Genomic DNA, 23,243 nt, shown 5'->3' with positions numbered 1-23,243 from the left:
TCTGTCTGTAACACACTTGTAGCTCCTTTTCCCTTTGGCTGCCAAGCTTGTATGAAATCCTCTCTTCTACATTTCTTTCCATTCAAACACACGACGACAACATCTACAGATTATATTGTGTTCCTGTCATGCCTAACTGTGATAGAGACTGCAGTCAGCCCCCTGCCAAACATCACTTCACACTTTCCCAAAACAACTTAAGAGCCTGACAATAAAATAAGGCGGCGTATTTAACAAAGAGAGTATTAGGGACTTGAAATGTCTGCAGCTGTGTGTCTGTGGCTGAAATACGTTGTTCTGCATTCAAATCCACTGACCTTCTAGCACAAGCTTGTCCCCAGCTGCAGCATGTTACAAGTGCATTAATATTTCTGCCATTTTAAAACCAAATACTTGCCAGCTCATTGCATTAAAATTTAGATTAGTAAATGCATATAATTGGATTCTACAGTGTGCGCAGAGCATTATCTGTGGCTGTGTAATTTGGCTGTAATGCAAAGGGCTGAACTCAGCAGATGGATGGATGCTGGCTCTTGGCACCTTCTCACCGCCTGAATGTGTGAGAAGCTGAACATGCCTCATTTACCAGCGTAGAGAAGTACAGAGCTTTCTCTTTAGGGTGACTCCTCTTCCTCCTCTTCAACCCCTGATCTACTTGACAGGGTGAAGAACAGGCACGCAATCGATTGAGCAAAATTGAAAAAGTTCACGGTTTAATCCAAGGACAGTGTTCCCTGCCAGGGCGAGAAAATCTACCTCGATGCATCTCCTGAGCTTGATTGTTCTTATGGTGATTATAGTTTTATTGAATTTTGAATTGGAAAAATATGAATGCGGCCTTTGAGATGTCATGTCCCACGGATCCATTTGTAGAGACCTGTTTTCACCTCGACAAAACATTTTCCCTGTTAAAGTGGCAGTAGGCAGTGTGCTTTTGGCATCATTGGGCAAAAATCCCATAATGACCTTTCAGCATATTGTATTTCAAGTGTTCTGAGAGATAACTAGACTTCTGCACCTCCTCATGGCTCTGTTTTCAGGCTTTAAAATGTGACCGGTACTTGGTGTTCCTTCAAGCCATTTCAACCTGATCTCAACATGGCGACGGCGTCACAAACTCTCATTTTACAGCTAAACCGTGCACTATGAGATGATTCTGAAAACATTTGAGGAGAGAAATAGGCATTAACGTAACAGAATATTGATTCATATTTGATCAGCGCTGCCTAGTTTGACCGGTTAGTCGGAGTTCGCGAGTGATTGACAGCCGCTCTCATAGACGGCAGCTGGACAGCAGACCTCAGATCAGCTCTGACTGCTTGTTTTCCTCCAGTCTGTGAAATCTTGCAGATGCCGTTAGGAGTACCGGAGGATACAGAGAAACTGATTTGTTTCAGGTTACCTGTTTCATGTACTACTGACATGATATAGCGACTGTTTTATAAAATTAACTTATTTTAATCATATTCGCTCCACACTCGCCTACTTCAGCTTTAATCAGAAGAAATCAGATGTGTGGACTCCAGTCAGACTCGAGTCACACATTTGATGACTTTAGACTCGACTTGACAAAATCAAAAAAGACTTGCAACTTGACTTGGACTTTAACACCAGTGACTCGTGACTTCATTTGGACTTTTGACTTGAAAATACTTGATATCTTCCCCCCCAAACTCAAAGTTTATGTTATTTTAAAAGTGTGTGCACGAAGACGATCAACTGCCTGTTACCAGAGGTAACTCCGATAGCGTCGGAGATGTTGAGTTTATTTACTTTTTGAGAGAGAGATCCTTTATCGATTTGTTTGGGAAGAGAATTTATTCGTTGGGGGAAAAACTGAACTAAAAAGATCAAACTGAATTTCTGTCTTTTGTTGTTTATTGCTGAATCCCCGAAAAGTTTTTTTTTTTTGTTGATCTCTGTACTCTTTATTTTTGGTGAATATTATTGGGATTTGTACTTACACTTGATTCCCCAGATCCACTTTGCTTGAACCAATCCAACAGCATCCAATTAAGTTGCAGGAGAAAACAATGAAGAACTAACGTTTTGTTACTGAGCACCAGTTTGCACCAGTTACTCTGCTGTTAAAATGGCATTGCATTTGTTGAAGAGCACATTATGACTTGTTTAGGATTCAAAACTCAACGTTTAAGACTTGGGACTTGACTTGGGACTTGACTTGGGAACTGCCAGTCTTGAATTGGGACTTGACTTGAGTGTTAAGACTTACTTGTGACTTACAAATCAATTACTTGGTCACACCTTTGGAAGAAATACAAATACAAATCACTACATTCAGTTTTGTTTTCAGATCAGATCAGATATCATAGATTTGAGTCTTCTATATCATGTTGATGTTGTGGAAACCCATTTTAATACAGATTAATGATTAGGTTGGCTCAGAGAAGAGATATTTTAGTAACCATGTGCATCTTCATCATCACTCTGTCTGGGATTCTGTGTCATAACCAAAGCAGGCCTTACAGTATGTGACATTTCCAACTCTTCCAGAGTCTCCATTAAAAGCCCCTGTGCCCGAAGCATGTGATTACACTTCAGACTGAACTTCTGTGGAGATTGTGTGACAAAGTACTGAAGGTTTCCTCTCTGTGCATGGGTTCAGTATAACACTGTAGGTCATACAACACTGGTCCACAGTCACTTCATGTCCACGGGCATCATTCTCTTCTGCTCCCCTTTCTCTCACCATATTCTCCCGTAAAGGTCACTCAGTGCTTGAATGTGAATATAGTCTGAGCAGGTCGGTGGGATGTGGAAAGAGGAAATAAAATGGCTTTCTCTTATCTGCCACTGGAGTGCTCAGTGAGTGAACCTCCGGCTCGTCCCTCTTTTCCCTGGCAAATGAAGCTCGGCAGTCTTTTGATGTCCACTGGCGATGGTGTCGTTAGGAGCAGCAAGGTTGTGCGAAGGTCGAGTAAACGCAATGAGGCTGTCGACCTGTCTCCCTTGGGGAGAAGTGACACAGGAGCTGGCTGCAACTTTAAGTGGCAGATGCTGCAGCATCGCTCCAGGTGGATCTTTCTGTTTAGGATTTGTTAGCATTTCATTGTTTCTCTGTTGCTCAGAGGGAAACGAAAGGAAAAAGAAACAGCTCTGTTGTCTGTAGGACATCTCATCTATTTTATGCTGTTGATGGGTGACATAAGATAGATATGGACACACAGAATATGTGAGTTCATGTGCATGTTTCTGGTGTGAATATTGAACTCTAGGGACACAATAAAATGAGCCTCATTCACCCACCCAGATTCTGACATTCACTAACATTTTCTTATTTGGGATTTGTTCTTAGTGTAATAACAGAATCTACGCACACTCAAGAGCACATTTTCATTAATTTACAAAGCATTATGGTCTTTTAAAATAAACACTACACTTACACGTCAACAATGAACGAGTAATGGTCATGTCTAGAAGGTGATTCAACTGTCTAGAAGCTGATTCAACTGTCATCAGGCCATTAAATAACCGTTATCGATCGGTATAAGCACCATAGGTGTGGGTCATTAGGGGCCTACTATGTTGTAAAATTGAAAATTAAACTTAAAAGCAACACGTTCTAACCTGTAAAACTGAGTAATGTCACATTTTTAACAAAAACAAAACGGCTTATTTAGGTTTAGGCAACAAAAACACTTAAGTTTAGGGAAAAACATTGTGTTTTGGCTTAAAATGACTAAGTTTCAAAGTGAAAGTGAAGTTAAGGCTTGTGAACACAAAGACAACTACACGTTGGTTTCAAGGGTGCCTTGTGCGGCGGTATCGAATGCTGATGGTTGTGACAAAGCGTCAGTATTTGACGCCCTGGGAATGAGAACAGGCTGTATATTTGGTAGTTGAAGATTTACAGCATCTATTAACACATTTTTAACAAAGGGCTTTACAGAGAAATAAACAATACAAATACTGTATATAATATAATTCACTGTAAATAGAAAAATGAGCCAATAGAAAAGCGTAATTCATACAATAAATGTAGTAACAGCCAGCGGCAGTAATAGTAGGTTGAAGTTGTAGTTATAGCCATATAATCAGTAATATTATTTGAGTTATGAATCATATGTTCTATGAATGTCCCCTCCCTATCTCATGCACGTTACAACACTCAGTATGCAGTTTACTCTCCAGCCAACATGTTGTGGAATAATCGTTTCTTCTGCTCTTGATTTACATTCCACTAAAGCATTATGTGATTTATGACTCTATTATTATATACCTTTTCTTTTACCTCTTGTCTTGCCAATATTTACTTTCTCCTCTGATTAATGATCCGGCAAACCAAAGATGAAACATTGACCCCCCAACTTTTAATTAGCTTTGATAATGAATCTTTATAGCGGCTCATTAACATTTGAGGCGCGATTGGTTTGTGTGTGTGTTCATTAGCTTACTTTGAGTTTGAGCGATAGATAACAAATGGTATTGATGGTAAGTGTGATTTATGTTCAGTGATTTATGTAATTATCTACCCAGCGGGCTCGCCAGGACGTCCAGTGAATGTTATCCTTCTCTCTCCGTGGATGTGCATCATTCATTGCAATATTGCCGAGTGCTACAGATGCACACTGGGATTTGAAAAGTGGATTTTTTTTTTTACATCGAGGAATTGATAGCATTGACTTCTACTCCACCTGTAAAAATCTCAAGGCCATTCCATCAATATAATCACAGGCGTGTCTCTCGAAGCCAGAACATTCATTTCAGTCTCTCCCTCAATCACGCACTCTGGAGCTGAAGTCTTTCTGCTTTTACACGAGGGATGCACCGATCCCACTTTTTCAGTCCCGATAGCGATAGCCATACCTCGGCTTCGGGTATCATCCGATACCGAGTACTGATCCGATACCAGTGTTTAATTAATAAGCTGTGTGTTTTACTGTGTGGAAGTGACTGTGATCATTCTTTTATGTGTAAGGCCACATCAGGCTTGACTTAAACATTGCTTTCTTAACTTTGTAAAACAAAATGTAACAAATAAATACACAGATAGGAATAGGAATTAAAATTCCAGTATATAATATATATAGTATATACATATAGAATTTAATTGAATAGATCGGCCCCATTGTCACCGATACCTGATCCACCTATTTGAGTCAGTATCGGTGCATCCCTATTTTACATCCCCAGACAAAACTTATTTCAAAAGTAACACAAACTGTTAAGAAGCATAAAATAAGTCCATATCTCCTGTTGGATCCACCCGGGTGCTGCAGGTTTGTCCTTTGCAAGTTCATTCATCTTAGCCTGTCATTTTCATCTTTTTTTTTTAAAGCAGCGTTGAAAGATGTGACTTGATGTCACAGATTAGATTCACTGACTCTATTCCAACAATTGTGAGACTTTATCCTGCGGTTCAGTCTAGACTGAAAAATACAAGGTAACAGGTTTTTTTTCACCAAAGTTTGTTTGTTCGCACTAAAAGTCATTTGGTTTCCAGAACTCCTCACTAACCTCTACGGAAACTGTTAAGGATTATAAACATTAAAAACAGTATTAACTAGTACATAATGAGCCTCATTTAAACTCTAATTAGAAAAGCTAGACGTTGTAGAGTTTGTTTTTTTTAACTTTTTTGTTAATAAACAGTGGGCCTCATGCAAGAAGCACTCAGATTTGTTCTTAAGTTTTGAGTTTTCTCTGCGAGCACAATGTACGAGTCATGTAGGAGTCATGTGTAATTAGTCTGCTGTTATCCAAACTTACATTTTTCACTAATAGATTTTTATATTTCATTACTTTGAAGCAATTTTGAGTTTGAAAATCTTTCATAAGTTACACTTCATAATTGTTATATGTTATATTATCGTGTTTGACTCTGCAATTATAAAATATTCCTAAATGTATTCATATAGGCTTAACGATAGCATCATTAATATAAATTAGCCTTTGATGCTATCGTATAACACTACAGTATCAATATGAACATCTCACACTGACTTTAATTATGCACTAATTGAGGGTTAATTTGTGTCTGTATATTATAAAGGCAACGGGGAGTGTGACCAGGCGCGTCATGGCAGACTTTGGATGCCTTAGCGAGTCAGGTCCTTAGAAGAGAGCGTGTCTTTAGACAGCGTGCTGATATATTTGCAGAGAGAGAAATGGAGCAGGACGCGTATAGCCTTATATGGTATCATTGGGGTGTTAATTATGCTAATTTACAATTCTTAAAAACGCACGCTCATTTATGCACAGGTGGCATTTACAAGAGAAAGTTAAAACAAAAATACCAAACTGTTCCTGCATGAGACCCAGTGATCTTACTGTCCAGTATGTTTAGAGCTCTTCACTCCGCTTACTCCTCTGCCTGGCACAGCTTTACACATGTCCACCTATCGTCTGTACAGTTTATTTTGTTCAGGGTCACGGGGTAGTTCCCATCCCAGCATGCACTGGGCAGAAAGCAGGGATTTTAAGACTGTGGAAGCACAGAAAAGACTGAACCACCTGGTGGGTTGAATGCCAGTGAAACCACCTCGCAGCCACTCTGCTGCTTTGTTAAGGGTAGTGAGGTGAGGGACAGATGGAGTCCATGTCTCTCCAAAGCTTATCCGGCCAATCAGGAGTCAGAGACGTCGGCGTCCTCCCACTGTGTGACATCAGTTCCAATGATGCCGTCTTGTTTTATATTCCCTTCATACTAAAACCAGTCAAAACAGGTTTCTGTCACACGTACAGCTTTAGAGTAGGGAGAGGGATACATTTGCTAATTCTGTTGTATTACTATAAACCATCGTGGAAGGCAAATAATAAGACTGTTTATAATCAACCAGTCATCTGGTGTTTACAGCAAAGAGCATTTCATCAATAGCCTGATAAAATGAGTAGTGTTTATTGAGTCAGTAAATATGAGAGGGTGTTGATGCCAACATTCAGAGTGATTCAGAGGGATTCAGTCCTTTCATACTGCTTCTGGACTTTGTGATGATATTTTAATTAATTCTCAGTCAGGTTTCTATCACACTCACTCACTTCCTGCCACTGAACCCTTTTATGTCTGTTGGGCTTAACTGTATTGCTGCTTTTAAGTAGCTTATACAGAGGAAATTAAATCATTTGTTTTAAGGCCAGAGAGGTTTTCCTCATGAGACGCTAGAAGTTTCTCTTAACTCCTGAAAACTTTGCGGGTACTCTCAGTAAGACCTTCAAACCTCTGTTTACGAGTTGCGGTGTGTTTGTCTTTGTACGAGCGCGTGCCGTCTTTTGGACTGAATTGTGAAAATGTTCAAACTGAACAATAAATGGATCACTTTCAGGCTACAACTCCGGCACATTCAATTTAATCAAACGCATCAACTTTGTGCGACACTCTGATTAAAGTGAAAGCATTACAGCTACGTCTGTAAGAGGTACCGGGATGTGCATGGTAAAGAATTACTACATGCATGATGATTTATGCATTTGAACTTGTACTTACAATGCACATTATTTATTGTAGGTTGTTGGCAGCAAAAACTCGGTGAGAGATTGTTGTGCTGCGTAGCTTAGGGTGGAAGTGTGATGGAGGTTTTATTTGTCTTGTTTTATTGAATCTTGCACACTAGTCCTAAAACAGCTGTGTCACATGAGTGCACATGAGTTAGTACTTGTTCGGCTAATCCTGCCAGGCATACTGCAGGGGCACACACGGTTTATTTAAATAAAAGGAAAACGGTCGTTCTTTTTTTGAAAATCTCGGTAACATCTCATTTTACAGGTCTGCAAATTTCATGGTAATTAGTTGATAATTAGCAAGTAACCTATTTGAAATTTCTTTGGAATTACTGCCAAATTACCCCAATGTTTACCTCAAAATTTAATCAAATTTATCTTTGTTTGGCTGTCTCGACTTGGGACTTGACTCTGGACTTTTTTTTATTATTATTTTATATATATTATAAACATTATTTAATAATTATATTCCGCTTTTTCCCAATAACCAGTAATAAATAGCTGGTAATTTATTTAATACATTTCCAGGAAAAGAATACAAAGTTAATTGATATGCTTTATTTCCATGTCTGCTGGTAAATAGATGATAATTAGCAAGTAACCTATTTGAAATTTCTTTGGAATTACTGCCAAATTACCCCAATATTTACCTAAAAAAGTTATCAAAAAATGACTATTATAAACATGATTTAATAATTATATGCTAAAATAGCATATAATGGTTAAAATAGGGCCCTTAGGCTTGAGAAGCGGCTGTGCGCTGCTCTTCATCGGAGGTGGAAAAGCAAAACTAATAGAAGACACTTCTGATCAGACATAAATCTCACCATTGTAACTTATTGTCGACACAAATGTAACCTGGTAGCTAATGTAATGATTCTGGGAGTTTTTTAAAGAAATTTCAAAGAAGTTATTTGCTTATTATTATCTATTTACCAGCACACATGGAAATAAAGCATATCAATTAACTTTGTATTCTTTTCCTGGAAATGTATTAAATAAATGACCATGGAATTTGCGGACCTGTAAATTGAAGTGTTACCAAAATCTCCTCCTCTCATCTCTCCCCTCCTGCAGTTTGACATGCAGAGAATCACCCTGGAGGAGCTGAAACACATCCTGTTCTACGCCTTCCGCGACCACCTGACCATGAAGGACATAGAGAACATCATCATCAACGAGGAAGAGAGCCTAAAGGAAAACGCTGGGAACTGTCAGACAGAGTTTGAGGGAGGTGAGTCAAAGTCCCTGAGCTAACTTCACACACAGACACTTAGGCAAGTGTGTGTGTCATAGACATATAGTACAGTCTGTGGTGTGTGTGTGTGTGTGTGTGTGTGTGTGTGTGTGTGTGTATGTAGTAGGAGAGAAAAGTAGTCCATGCCGTCAGGAAGAATTTGAGCTTTCTCATCAAGATCTACAGCCAACAGAATCACAACACATCTGCTGATTTATTGATTTGGGACGTTGGTTTGGGACCGGTCACCAGTTCAGAAGTGACGCTGTTGAATTATGCACGACCTCGCTCTGCAAAACTAGCCATCCAAGATTTATGGATGTCAGAGCAGCCGCGGGTATTCTAGGACTTTTTTTCACTCCCTCGCATTTTGAGCAAGTATTTTTGTTTTCATACGCCTGGTTTGTATTCAGATTCAGCGAGCCTTAAAACATTTATAGTTGAATAGGAAATGAAACTCAGTCGAGTGTCACAGTGCTCAGTGTGCAGTCCTGTAATAATAACATATGTGAAGGTCACTGTGTTTACAAGCATCTGTTTGGCTGCAGATGAGCAGATGCTTGTTGCTGTAAAGCAACACAGATGCGCTCGAATAAACATTGTGACTTTAATCTATTTAACTCTCGCTTCCCTCTTTTAACACGTCCCGATGTTCACTCTCAGCTTTCTGTTGTCTGCCAGTCTTTTTCTCATTTTCAGAGCTTTGTCACACAAATGCTGTGTGACAAATGTGCAAGTAGAAATGCCATACTGAAATGAATGTTGAGCTGTCTTATGTGACATTATTGATTGTGTGTGTACCTTGACTGATGACATGTGTGCTCTGAAAGCAGTCATTTTGTCTCGACGCTAATCAGATGAATTTGGGGTGTAGGAAAGGCTGAGTCATAATCAGCTCCTACATTTCCTGAAGGCAGCATGGTTGAGCAGGGTCCCAACCTACTTTGTTATGCAGTGATATTGTCCTCGTCAGAAGTGTTTTGCCAGATTAATAATACTGTATGTGTGAAATTCCGTTGCACTGAGATTTTTCTTTCTAGTCAAGGTCGTGTATATTTCTTCTGCTGGCTAAAATGATGCTCCACGGCCAAACAGCCTCTTAATGTCCCTCTCTACCAAACACCACCTGCCTGTGAATCTGACCTGTCCTTCGGGGAATTCACTTGGCCAACACTGGTTTCAACGAGGATGTACACAGATTGCACCGGCACTTTATCGGGGTCTTAAAACTGGTGTGGCGTGATGACAACATGATGTTCCTGTTGGGTTTATGATGAAGACTGACCACTGCAGGATCGTACAGAACAACCACACAATATGTTAGCCTCAAGGTCCTTGAGCACCAAAAATGTGCTCAGTCATGGAGAAAGCAATACGTTGTGTCACAGTGCGATTCATACTGAGTACAATCCATCATGCCACTCCGGTGCTTATTGTTTCAGCTTACTGGTATATGAGGTAGCATACAATACGAGCCACTTGATTTCCCTCTGGCTTCACCTCACTCTGGAATCAATATGGTGTGTGGCTGAAAAACAACAGAATACAGCATCTAACCACTGATGCATAGAAGTTCACCAGGCACTGATTCATTGCTGAATAAATTGAACCGATAGCGTAAAGCGCAGAGAAACTCGCTGGAGTAGCAGCTGTCCGTGGCAGCCAGACGCAAGTGTGGAAATCGGCTTTGATCCGTAAATGTCACAGCTGCCATACAGGTGCATTGATTTAAGGGCCTCGTCTTAGCAATATGTTCATATTGTGCATGTTTGTGATGTGCTGCATGTGCATGAATATAACTTTTGCTATTACTGTCCTGAGCACAGCTTCTAGCGCACAAGAGGTGATGTATTTAACATTGGGGACTGCCCTGACGGCCCATTGTTCTGAAACCCCAATAAGTCACTCTGCGTGCAACAAACAGAAGCACATGGCTAATTATTATGCCGAATGATGTCATTCTCTCATGTTTCAGGGTTGTCAGTCCAGACCAGTCTTGTGAGCGCAATCTCTCAGGAATGCTTGCAGGGAATTACTTCAAATTTGGCACAAACGTCCACTAAGGATGAACTGATTAGAATTTGTTGGTCAGAGGTCAAGGGTCACTGTGGTCTTACGTCCGTCCCATTCTCGTGAAAGTGATATCTCAGGAACGCCTGGAGGGAATTGTATTACATCTGGCACATCACTGGACATCCACTCGGACCATACTTGCCAACTTTCCCAATTTTCCCGGAAGAGTCCCGTTTTTCATTGCCCTCTCCCGGTTTCCTCCGGGGGTCACAATTCTCCCGTATTTCTCCCGATTTATGGCACATTTTCACACTTTTATTATTTTTCTTTTCGTTATCTTAGCCTTTTTCTAGAACTGAACAGTGTGCATAATCCCTACTGTTTCCACCAGGACGACACTAGAGCTACACCAACTGTCATTTCCTGGCAGAAGACACAGCGCCGTTTGAGCTCATGTTTTAGCTATGCTCGCCGCAGCGTGCAGCGCCCAGCGCCCAAAGTTGGTCTTTGACCCGGTAACTGTGTCTGTCGCAGAACTGTAATAAACCCAATCATTTCATTCTGCCTAAATGAAATGATTGGACGACCTGCCTGCCTGTGTGTGCTCTTCCCATGCTTTCATTGTGCATCACCAGAGTCTTCCACAAGCTGCTAGCTTGACAGCTGTGAGTACTAACAATAGCCATGTTTGTTGTTTACGTTCATTATGATAATTTTGGGGGAGTGGCTTCGGAGGGAGGGCTGAAGAGACGGACCGTCAGTGTTGGCAACGTGGTCACTTTCTTACTAGATTTAGCAACTTTTGGAGCTAGTGCCGCTAGCTCCTTTCATTGGAAATGAGTTGGCAACACTGAGCTGGATTTTTTGATTTGATCATTTTTTAAATCTAGTGCACTCTTGCTAGTTTCTCAACATTACTGACCTTACCTTTAAACAGTTAGTTGACCTGTAACCTGTACGATTGTACAGCTACAGTTTACTAATCAAGTAACATTAGAGTTATTTCACCCATAGGTCGGCTGATTTTGAAGCACAAGCGAATGTAGACAGCCATAAGTCAGCAGCCTGGAGACCGGCGTACACCTCATTGCCTTCATGACCACAGTTGTCCACTGAAGAAAACCCTTTGTGGATATTATTTGGCAGTGGTGTAGTTACTCTGGGCAGCTGAGGAGGTGTTTTATGAGGCTGACAGCAGGTTCAGGCGACTGGACTGAGAACTAATGTCTAGACCACAACTCTCCTCCCATCTTCATGGTCCAGCTAGCCGCTGAACACATGCTCTTTCCATTGACACCCAGTTCAACTCACGCTGACTTATACAACTATACATATATACTTGAAATTTAAACTGGCTGCTCAAGTATCAAGGAAATTAAAAAAGTCGAGTACATTCTTGAAACTAGTTTGAATTATAAATCAGTTGCATAATCTCATCCCAGATGGTTTGGCTTATTTTATTTTTATTCGATAACAGATTCAATAGCTCAGTAGATGTTTGTGTTGTGTCACAGCGGCGGTGGCCTCAAAATTAGTGAAGCAGCTTGTGAGATCCCTGGTTCAATTCCCAGACCTGCAGGATGAAACTGACCAATCTATGGTGCCGATTGTTGAGACTGTAGTTGTACTAGACAGCTTCAAGGTGTGAATGTGAGTAATGTGCATGTAAGCCTGAAAGAAAGCATATTGTGCACTATGGTTTGTTTACAAATTCCAACCAAGATATAAGCTTCATCCAGTGTTGTTACATAACTTTGCTTATTGGCTGGAAGCTCATTGTTAGATAATCCATTTGGCTAATAATCATGTCACGTCATGTTTTATATGATGTGAGAGTCTGGGATAGTATTTTTTTCAACTGGAGATTGCCAACTAACGGCACCGCCTCAACGCCGAAGCCAAGAAAGATGTAGCAATTTCTGTCCTACTTTCCACATTGCAATTTCTTTTGGAACAGCAGTCGAGAAGCATTTTTGATGACTTCAGTGCTTCTTGAACTGAGAGTTAAAAATAGAGCGAGTGAGAGTGTGTGAGAGTGTGTGAGCCGTGTAGCTTTGGGTCATTGGCCCAGCTCCCCTAATTACCGCCGCCCGGTGAAATCATTTCAGCCGCTCGCAGTTCGACAACCCGCTGCAGGGAGGAAGAGCTGCTGAGTTATCGGTTGGTGCCGGAGGTTGATTGAACCAGAAAATTATCGCATAGAGAGAGCCTGTTGTCTGAATGTGTGTGTCAGCTTGGATTTCTACATAATATCCTTAAGATACATTCAACATGCTGTCATTTACTTGCTCACCCATATCTTTCCTCTTTAAAGGGGGTATTATGGAGACAAACAATTGATAGTCTTTAAGGTGGATTTTGCTCAAGCATGAAGGTAATACTCCTTTTTTTCACACAATGACACTAATATTTACTCTAACCTACATTTAAATGGATTGGACAAAACATTAAAAGCACCTCTAAGTATAACAGAATGCTACAGCACCACAAACACACTCATACCATAACATAACAACGAATCAGCACAAACAGTTTAAACAAAAACTGAACATTAAAACCTTCATGAAGGTATGATTCGGGGATTTGGTTTGAGACTACAGCTTTTGTTTTAGCTGCGTGTACCTTACAAACAGGATTTTGTCAACATCTTATGACCATAGAATTAAAGGGATACTCCAACGATTTAGTATTGTACTCCCATAATGTCAGGGGACTCGCAAGAGATTTGTTTTTTAAATGGAGAAAATCGTAGCAGCAGTGGCCGTGATATCTTAGTCCCTAATATGGGTTAAGCTCTAAACGTGCTCCCATCCTACATTTCCCATGATGCAACTAAATAGTGTCTGGCATGCCTCCTAAATGCCCATTTCTTTCAAACATCACACCTCCAGTTAATATAGCAGCAAACAACTATTTGCTATGTAAAGATATAGAGGAGTAATGTCTACCTGAGCAGAGAATGAAGTCACTCTCATTGTGTACAATTGGATGATTGTCTCTTTAATGGATCGTTTAACTGAGCAGATTACAATATCTAAATGTGCTGTCCATTATAATGTGTAGAATTAGAATACTGTAAAGCTTCCAGACTAGCTGGTTTTTTTTTATGTCTGATGTTTTTTCTTTTTTTCTGTAAAATCAGTCTTGTCCTGTGAATTGTGACGCTCACCTCAGTGTCCCTCTCTACTGATCACTTCCCAGTTACCCCGCTGCTCATTCAGCTGGTATCCAGAGCAGAGCTGTTAATTCTGCCCGGCAACACTCACGTGAGATCACACCTCAAGTTTATTTCCTTTGGCCCCTGCCACAGTGGAACATTTCACTTTGCAGTGTGTTTTTTTCTGGTGCATGGCTCAATTAGAAGTGGACGAGGATTTTGTGAACTAAAGTCACCTGATTGCACAAATAACGTGTTTACTGCGCATAAGTTTGACAGCTTGTTGTCTGCAGTGATGCAGTGGAATCATTTATTCCAGTTAGTCTTGTAACTTTAGCTACTGTATATGAGCGTGCAGGATCTTCACTGATTGCTGAATTATACTTTCTCTGCCATTAATACTTATTAAGAATCTATGAAGGAATAAATCAAAACGAGCTTCAGTCCAGATGTGTCCTCAGTTTATTTTGTTATGCTCGGCTTTCCAAGCGTTAGATGTCAACATCCATCCTCTAATAACCCAAACTCTTGCGTTTTGTAGTCATTTTCTGCACTTGGTTTAAGTCAGATTGCTTTTCCAAACAAACCACACACCAGATTTCTTGACAGAGGAGCGAGACATGCTTTTTGTGTTATATAAGTTTGGTCTGCATTATTCACCCCTGGGGGACAGCAGTTGACCAATGGACTGAAGGAGTAAACACAGAATAAATAAACCACACCAAATGTGCTTGGTGTCAGTGCACCCTCTGTTCGTCTTCATTATATTCTTCTTCTGGGCGCAGGAAATGATCGATTCAAAGACTTGTCAGAAAACATAAATGTTACCATCTTTTAAACTGTCACTTTGTTTGTCTCCTTCTCGTTCCTCTTTCAGTTCATCCTTCAAAGAAGAACCGTCAGACGTGCGTGAGGAAGAGCCTCATCTGCGCCTTTGCCATGGCATTCATTATCAGCGTCATGCTCATCGCGGCCAATCAGATGCTGAGGAACGGCATGGAGTAGCTGCGCCCACTGTGAGCGGGGAACCAGCCAGCCTGCATGTGCATGCCAGTGGGTGAGGTCATATCCCTGTTGATAGGAAAAGAACTACTGGGAATAACACTCGAAATAATCATCGACGGAATCCATTTTTAAAATTATACTTAGTTTTTTCAAACGAGTGGCGCCTCTCCACCCGACGTCCGATGAAACCGTGAAGCCAGCATGGGGAGTCGTGAAGGACTCCTCCCCCTTTACTCTGACAGGGACACACAAGGGCTGACATTACACATAATACTGTCTGTTTCCCTGATGCAATAAAAAAATATATATAAATAAATTTAAAAAAAAAAAAGTGCAGGAGTTCAGAGCTGCTTGCTTTTCCAGCAGGCGAGATGTGACTGCAGATCTGTCACCCACCAGGAGTCTGATGAGACACCACGGCTGCAGTCTGGGCCTCGAAAGGGAATGAGAGAAAAGGAACAATTGCCCTCTTATTATAGTTCCTGGAAGCACGATGACAGACCTCGCCGCCACTCAAGCAGAGGGGATCTGTACGCGTCAGGCAACGGCTCCTGCAGCTCCTATGGTGCTACGATACTTCAGCTCTCCAACTTTCTATTTTCAACTCCTGCGTCTGTGGGCTGGTATGAGGTGCCGGCATCAGTTCATCAGCCCTACACACCGAGCAGTCAAGCGAACAAGGTATTAAATGGTAACTCTGGGCTTGTGTTTTGAGCTTGTGATATTCATGAATGAACACAGAAGTCCTGAAAGTTTGAACACTGTTGGGTGAATACTGTTCGGGTGCAAAGAAAAGGTTTCGGTGTCCTATTAAAGGAAAAAAAAATCCACCCTTTCAATCTTCACACTGTGATATATCATCTCTCCGTGGCGTTCAGTGCACTCCAGGAGTTATTTTGCACGGTGATTTCATTCAACTTACTCTCAGTCTGCCTTGTCTACTTCTGCCTCAGTTGGTGAGTTCCTACATTTCCCAAAATGACTTTGGACAACCCCCAGAGAACAAGTGTGAAACCGTCGCATCCAATGACAATGGTAAGGGCAAAATAGAGAAGAAGTTTTCCAGTTGACAAAACCTGAATTGAACATCTTACTCTCGATGCAGTACGGTTTTGTGGCTTTCTACCTGTTGGTACCGCTGCTAAATTAATCTTTTACTCATTATTCCTGAGGGATACATTGATACTTAAACATTCATCGTATTAGTTGGAAAATATATGTGATGCAACATCATCTGGGTTGGCCAGTCGTCCATTAAAATAAGAGAAATTGACTTTAAGGATGGAAGGTATATCACCACCAACACAGGATTTTGAAGTGTGAAGTGTTTTAGGGTGGATTTTTTTTTTCTTGGTCCTTCAAATCGCAACGAATCAAGTTAAAGATTTATAATTCAGTGCTGTGAAAAGTTGAATCCCTTGAAGTTTCCTGCACTAGTTGTTCTAAAATCAAGTAATTTGAAGGTTTTTTTTTCTGAGCTGTGTATCCGTTTTTCATTTCTATTAAGTTCTAATCATCTTTTGAATTTTAAATATAACATCAAATTAAAAAGTTGTGAAAAACTCCATTTGATTTATTCTCTATTTTTATCAACATTCCATTTCTTGTTTTTTAATTGTAAAAATGAATCTTAATACGTGTGACTCTCACTGTTCAGCACATTTTCTGAATTTTAATCCATCCTGCAATTAAAATTCTTCAAAGATATTTTCCCCCCCAAAAAATTATAGGTTCTTACAGTACTTTAGGACTCACCATATTTGCTATTTTAATTGTGAAACTGTTCCAGTTGTGTGATAGTAGACCACAGATAATGAATGTTCATCCACAGCAAATTCTGTAAAAACATAGGTGGGGTTGCAATCTCTCACAGCACTGAATGATTGCTAGACACCTCTTGACATGTTGATTCTCGCGGAGGTCGGCTCTGAACTCCTGCACTGACTCTCATCTCGACATGTAAACCCAGCCAGGGGTCAGACACACCCATTGTATCAAGTGCATGCGATCAAGTCCTCGTCTTTTGTAAATACCGTAACCCACGTCTGAAGTGTCTCAAAGTGTCTGCTGAAGGTGTACAGTATCCATGTATGTGCATGAATGTTCGGTGCTCTCTGCTCACTCGGGTTCAGAGGTGCAGGGAGGGAGATCAGCGGATAGAGAGGCGGCTGCTTCATTACAAACACGTCAGACGCAGACGACGGAGGCCCTTTCTGCTCCCTCTCAACCCTCTTGCCAAAGCCATAGAACTCCGCAGAGGTGAACCAGACAACACAATATAGACGCCTTGTCCCTGTTCCTACATGGAAACACACGATCAATCTGGCATTTTTTGGCAGAAATATGTCTATCATGTAGGATTTTTTTTTTTTTTCCTTGTATTGTTTTTGCACTGTACCTGTCATCCATTCCAGTGAAATGACAAGGAGGGCTGTAGGTTTGTGCAAGAGTGCCATCTAGAGGTGAAGTGAGATCACATTGTCCATGCGGTTGTCCCACTGCAGTGTTTGTGTGTTTCTCAGTCTCTGCGCGCTAGGAGAATGGGATGTCAGACGCGACTCTCACAGCATTATATTCACAATGTCTGACAATTGTTGATCTTAAATGTTGAAATATGATGATTTTTTTTGTATGTATGTATAGGTTGACTGTGATCTACCAGCACTGTGGGTAGAGCAGCACTTGTATTTGAACACAGTGTATTTCTTGCCTATGGCAGAAGATGTTATTTTCAATCTGTAAAAGGTTTTATTCACAGATGAATTACTAATATTAAATTTCAGAGACTGAAGAAAGAACACTTTGTGCAAAAACAGTTTACAAAACCTTGTAGGTCACACTGGTTTTGATTTGATTTCTTTTTTAATCTGAAAAAGTCACACTGATTAAAATAATGTTGTTGTTTTTTTTTATCCGGCAGTCTTGCAGTAGAGGTGGGAATTTCCCTCCAAATTCACAGCTAGTCACTGCTGGCATGTGGTGGTTAACTGGAAAAGTGTTGTCTCCTTTATTTGTTCTTTAAGAAGAACTTTGTCTTTCAAATTTCATTTTTATTTGTGTATGGTTTTTGGTGGGGATATTTGAGTTATAGTTACTGTGGTTACAGTTTTGCTGTAATCTGTCCCCGTCCCTGCAGAACGGTTGCATGTATAGAGTTTTATTTTGGAGGGGAAAACGCACAGTGTCTCTTCAGTAGCATGGTGATTGGATCCCAACTGTTTTTGTTTTTTTATTTAACTTTGTACATAGCTAATAATATAGCATATGTATTAGACAAGCACACACTATACATACTTTGCATGTGCAATATTTAAACATGTAGACTAAAGAAAGACTTTTAGTTGTACTATTTATTAGAGGCATAATAATTAGGAGGTTGTAAATACAGAACTCTGTACAATAGTCAAAGGATTGATGCAATAAAACGGTGTTTTTTAAGTGGTGCTTTATGTTTTATTTTGTACTGGAGTTATTCGTTTAGCAGTTCATTATCAGGACGCTCATTCACAGTCAATGGCCCTTTTGCCCCCCCCCCTTGCTTGGACCACACCCATCTTCAAACTCAGCCTTCATTTTGATCTCAATCTGTAAAGTTTTGTGACTGCATCTTGTACAGTTGTGACGCTATCGCAGTGACAAAATCTGTCACAATCGCAAATCCATTTGTGGTCACACTAAAACCACAAGAGGGTAGCATTAGCACCGATAGAGTAACGTGCATGTGAATTCATCAATGATCAGAGGTAAAATTATCATTTTAAAACCCAAAGACATATTTTTCTTCTGTAAAAATAACTATACTCAATTACCTTTTTCAAAGGAGCAGACATCTCATTTTGAAACCAAATTCAACATTCATATCGTAATATCATGTCTGGTAGTCAGCTGGTTGCAGCTGCAGTGAGTTATAGCAAACTATCACGTTTATATTGCAGCTTAATTTGTGCTGTAACTATTAAGTCTCTGTCCAGTAATAATAATATCTATGTTGCTATTTTACACAGATAATTGCAACTGTTCGTCCAGAGACACTTACAAGCAGAGAGCATGCAGAGGTGAAAGGTCTGCTGCAGGGACACTGACCTGCAATCAGGTAACCAAAAACAAATGATAACATTGATAAGACTGATTCTCTATGATTAAACCAGATTCTATTATCTGCTCACAGGGACATACAGTAGATGGTAAGGACAATACTGTTAATATAGAAACTATAACTGGTTATTGAAAATGATTTATCTCAGAAATAATGACACAGTAATGTAACAAAACCAAGATTTAACCTCCAAAATAAGGTTGAGGATATTGCAATCATTTTAATTGACTAGAATTGTATCGTTATAAAAAATGATCATTTCTCCCATGTTAAAATAAAGAACGTAAGCACTTTGCTGTTACTATAGGATCCACCATATCCCTGAGTAACATAACAAGAGTCTGTTTGATCAGACTGTCCTGGATATTATTTGCAGTAACTGTTGAGACTGACACTTCGCAGGATTTTAACCAACATATAGTAATCCCATTTCATGCCAGGAGGCAATGAGCACGCCTGTCGTTAAAGAGTCTGATCAGCATTCAGTGTTGTGTTAGCATGCAGGCTCTGTCCTCCAGAGCCACACCACCCTCTACAGCTCTCTGCTAGAAACAGGCCCTTGTGCTCCCAGCAGCCTCCTCCTGTTTCATTTACATCTTAAGCTTTTAGCTGATGCTTCACCCAGAGCAGCTTAATGAGAGTAAGCAGCAGGAGTTTAGTGTCTGGTTCAAGGACACTTTGCACAGGACACACGGATGCTACAGAATTGAATCCATAACTTTCCATTTCTAGGACGGTATATTTAATGTCGGTCCACCTGGCTGCCTCAGATGATGTGTAATATTTTGGTACTACTTTCATGAAGGATATGTGATTAAACTATTCATAAGCCAAGTTAGCGTTCACAGTTGCACCAGATCCCGTGCAGCTGGGAGCTGAGGGGGAAATCTCTTTTGAAGTAGTCTATTTTTGGAAATGATTTAAAGGACTAATCTCACCGTATGAGGAAAACATTTTCACCATTTGTGAATTTATCAGCTGAAAATATAAATGTTGGTATAGGGAGTTAATAAAATATGGTAGTAATATGTTAGTATCTATAAGAACTACAATAACCCAGGACAATTTGATCTATGGATTGAATGCAATGAAAAATTAAAGTATATACAAATGGAAACAAAATACAAAACAAATTACATAAAACCCAGTTTGACCACTTTAATGACTTTTTTCAACATACTATACTATGACACTTATGTGACTTTTTTTGACAAACTATACTAAGACTTTTTTATTACTTTTTTCGACATACTCTACTATGACTTTTTTGACTTTTTTTAGACTTAACATACTATGACTTTTTTTGACATACTATACTATGCCTTCTTTATAACTTTTGTCAACATACAATACTATGACTTTTTTTGACATGCTATACTATGACTTTTTTAATGACTTTTGTCGACATAATATACTTGGACTTTTTAATGACTTCCCTTAACATATTATACTATGACTTTTTTGTAACTTTTTTTGACATACTATACAACGACTTTTTTCGACATACTATACCATGACTTTTGTATGACTTTTTGACATACCATACTATAACTTTTTATCACTTTTTGGACATACTATATTATGACTTTTTTTAATTACTTTTTTTGACGTACTATACTATAAATATTTTATTACTTTTCTCGACATGCTATACTATGACTTTTTTTTTTACATACTGTACTATGACTTTTTTATAACTTTTGTCATCAAACTACTACGACTTTTTTCGACATACTATCCTATGACTTTTTTATGACTTTTTTCGACATACTATACAATGACATTTTTGTAACTTATTTTGACATACTATAAAATGACTTTTTAGACATACTATACTATGAATTTTATTACTTTTTTTGATATGCAATACTATGACTTTCTTTTGACTTTTTTCAACATGCTACACTATGACTTTTTTATGACTATTTTTGACACACTATACCATGACTTTTTTATGACTTTCTGACATATTATGCTATGACTTTTTCAACATACTATACTATGACTTTTTTTTCACTTTTTCAACATACTATACTATGACTTTTTTTCACTTTTTGGACATACTATAGTATGACTTTTTTTAATGACTTTCTTTGACGTACTATACTATAAATATTTTATTACTTTTGTCGACATGCTATACTATGAATTTTTTTTACATACTGTACTAGGACTTTTTTATAACTTTTGTCAACATACTATACTATGACTTTTTTATGACTTTTTTTTGCATACTATGACTTTTTCCGACATAATATACTATGATGTTTTTATAACTTTTGTCAACATACTATACTATGACTTTTTTTATGACTTTTTTCGGCATACTATACATACTTAATGACTTTGTCGACATTATATATTTTGACATTTTTATGACTTTTTTGACATGCTATATGACTTTTTTTTACTTTTTTCGACGCACTATAAAATAATTTTTTTGTCATCCTATACTATAACTTTTTTCGACATACTATATTATGACTGTTTTCTTACTATTTTCGACATACTATGCTATGACTTTTTATATTTTTTTTCGACATGCTACATTATGACTTTATGACATACTATACTATGACTTTTTTATGACTTTTTTCCGACATACTATGCTATGACTTTTTATGTTTTTTTTTGACATGCTACATTATGACTTTTTTCGACATAATATACTATGACTTTTTTCCGACATACTATACTATGACTTTTTTTTTTTTTTTGACATGCTACATTATGACTTTTTTATGACATACTACACTATGACTTTTTATGGGTTTTTTCGACATACTATATTATGACTGTTTTCTTACTATTTTTGACATACTATACTGTGACTTTTTATGTTTTTTTTTTACATGCTACATTATGACTTTTTTATGACATACTATACTGACTTTTTTATGACTTTTTTCGACATACTATACTATGACTTTTTTCCGACATACTATATTATGACTTTTTTATTCCTTTTTTTTAAAATACTATATTGTGACTTTTTTGACATAATATACTATGACTTTTTTATGATTTTTCGACATACTATACTATGCCTTTTTTTTCTTGAAAATTATCGAAATACTATGACTTTTTTTCATGACATTTTTCGACATACTATACTATGACTTTTTTGTCTTTTTTCAACATACAACAGTATGACTTTTTTTCGAAATACTATATTATGACTTTTTTGACATAATATACTAATTTCTTTTTTCGACACACTTTACTATGTCTAATTACCGTTGTACATGATATACTATACTATCACTTTTTTTTTTACATTTTTATGACATACTCCAGTACAGTATGCTATAACATAAAAAACCCTCATATAAAAATCTCATAAAAAAAGGTAATTTTAAAATAATAGTTCACAGTGAAGAACAATTTGATCTATTGATTGAGTGCAACTCAAAGTTTAAGTGAATAGAAATGAAACATTTACAAAACAAATTACATAAAACCCAGTTTGACCTAACAAAATTAATACTGTACTCAATTCATCAACAATCAGCAATCCTCTCTTCAGAAACAGTGACCATGCAAAAACCAGGAAACCAGTTGTTTATTGGAAGACAATCTTGAGAGCAAAAATCCAGCTGATAAAATAGAATTAATTGAATTCATGACATCATATACATCTGGATACAATAATAATTCCCGCCTCAAAGGCCACCAGCATTTCCACAATCAATACACTTGTGCACTTTTCCATTCCTGATTCCATCGTCCTCTCATAGTCTGCAGTTCTGTCCAAAAAAGTGCTTCAGGCTGCAGCCTGTTAGTTTTGGCCATCTGCAGTAGTTAACAGAATAAATCGGCTCAGCTCATGTGCATACAGTACTTACAATCATGCTACAAGATGTAATGAAATTTGGTGCTATCAAATGTTTTGAGTAAAAATGACAATAAAAAGACAAATGCATCCACAACATATAAAACCATGATTTAGCCCAGTAGCCCTCAACAATTAGATTTTTGAGATGATTTACAATAACTAAAAAACAAACAGGCTCTGATACAGTAATTGTTCTTGTTAATGCCTTTTCCTTCAAATTATAGATATTTACAGGGTTTAGGCTTCTATTCTAATAAAATAAAATCAATAAAATAAAGAAAATCAACTTTGGACATTAATGTTTAACTCAAATTCATGCCTGTCATAAGTAGGCACTCCTTCATTTTGAGAAGCTAAAAAGTAGAGAACCACTAATGAAGCCTATTACAAACTACCAATGAATTCTGATCATTGCATATAACTGAAAATTTAATTCCAGGTG

General features: G+C 38.4%; 1 protein-coding gene across 2 annotated transcripts in view; it reads left to right on the top strand.

Annotated features, from left to right (window-relative positions):
- caln1 (calneuron 1) overlaps window positions 1-18,299 on the top strand; it is a 71,316-nt gene extending 53,017 nt beyond the window's left edge. For both annotated transcript variants that reach the window (XM_074641208.1, XM_074641207.1), the window contains exons 5-6: window positions 8,536-8,692; window positions 14,743-18,299. In XM_074641208.1, the coding sequence (XP_074497309.1) occupies window positions 8,536-8,692; window positions 14,743-14,870 (285 nt within the window). In that variant the 3' untranslated portion in view covers window positions 14,871-18,299. The remainder of the gene's footprint in view (window positions 1-8,535; window positions 8,693-14,742) is intronic.
- Window positions 18,300-23,243: the final 4,944 nt, after the last annotated feature.

Source organism: Sebastes fasciatus, chromosome 7 (genome assembly GCF_043250625.1).
Source record: "Sebastes fasciatus isolate fSebFas1 chromosome 7, fSebFas1.pri, whole genome shotgun sequence".
In the NCBI taxonomy this organism is placed as follows: Eukaryota; Metazoa; Chordata; class Actinopteri; order Perciformes; family Sebastidae; genus Sebastes; species Sebastes fasciatus.
Note: the sequence above shows the minus strand (reverse complement) of the source record. Positions and strands in the feature narration are given on the sequence as shown.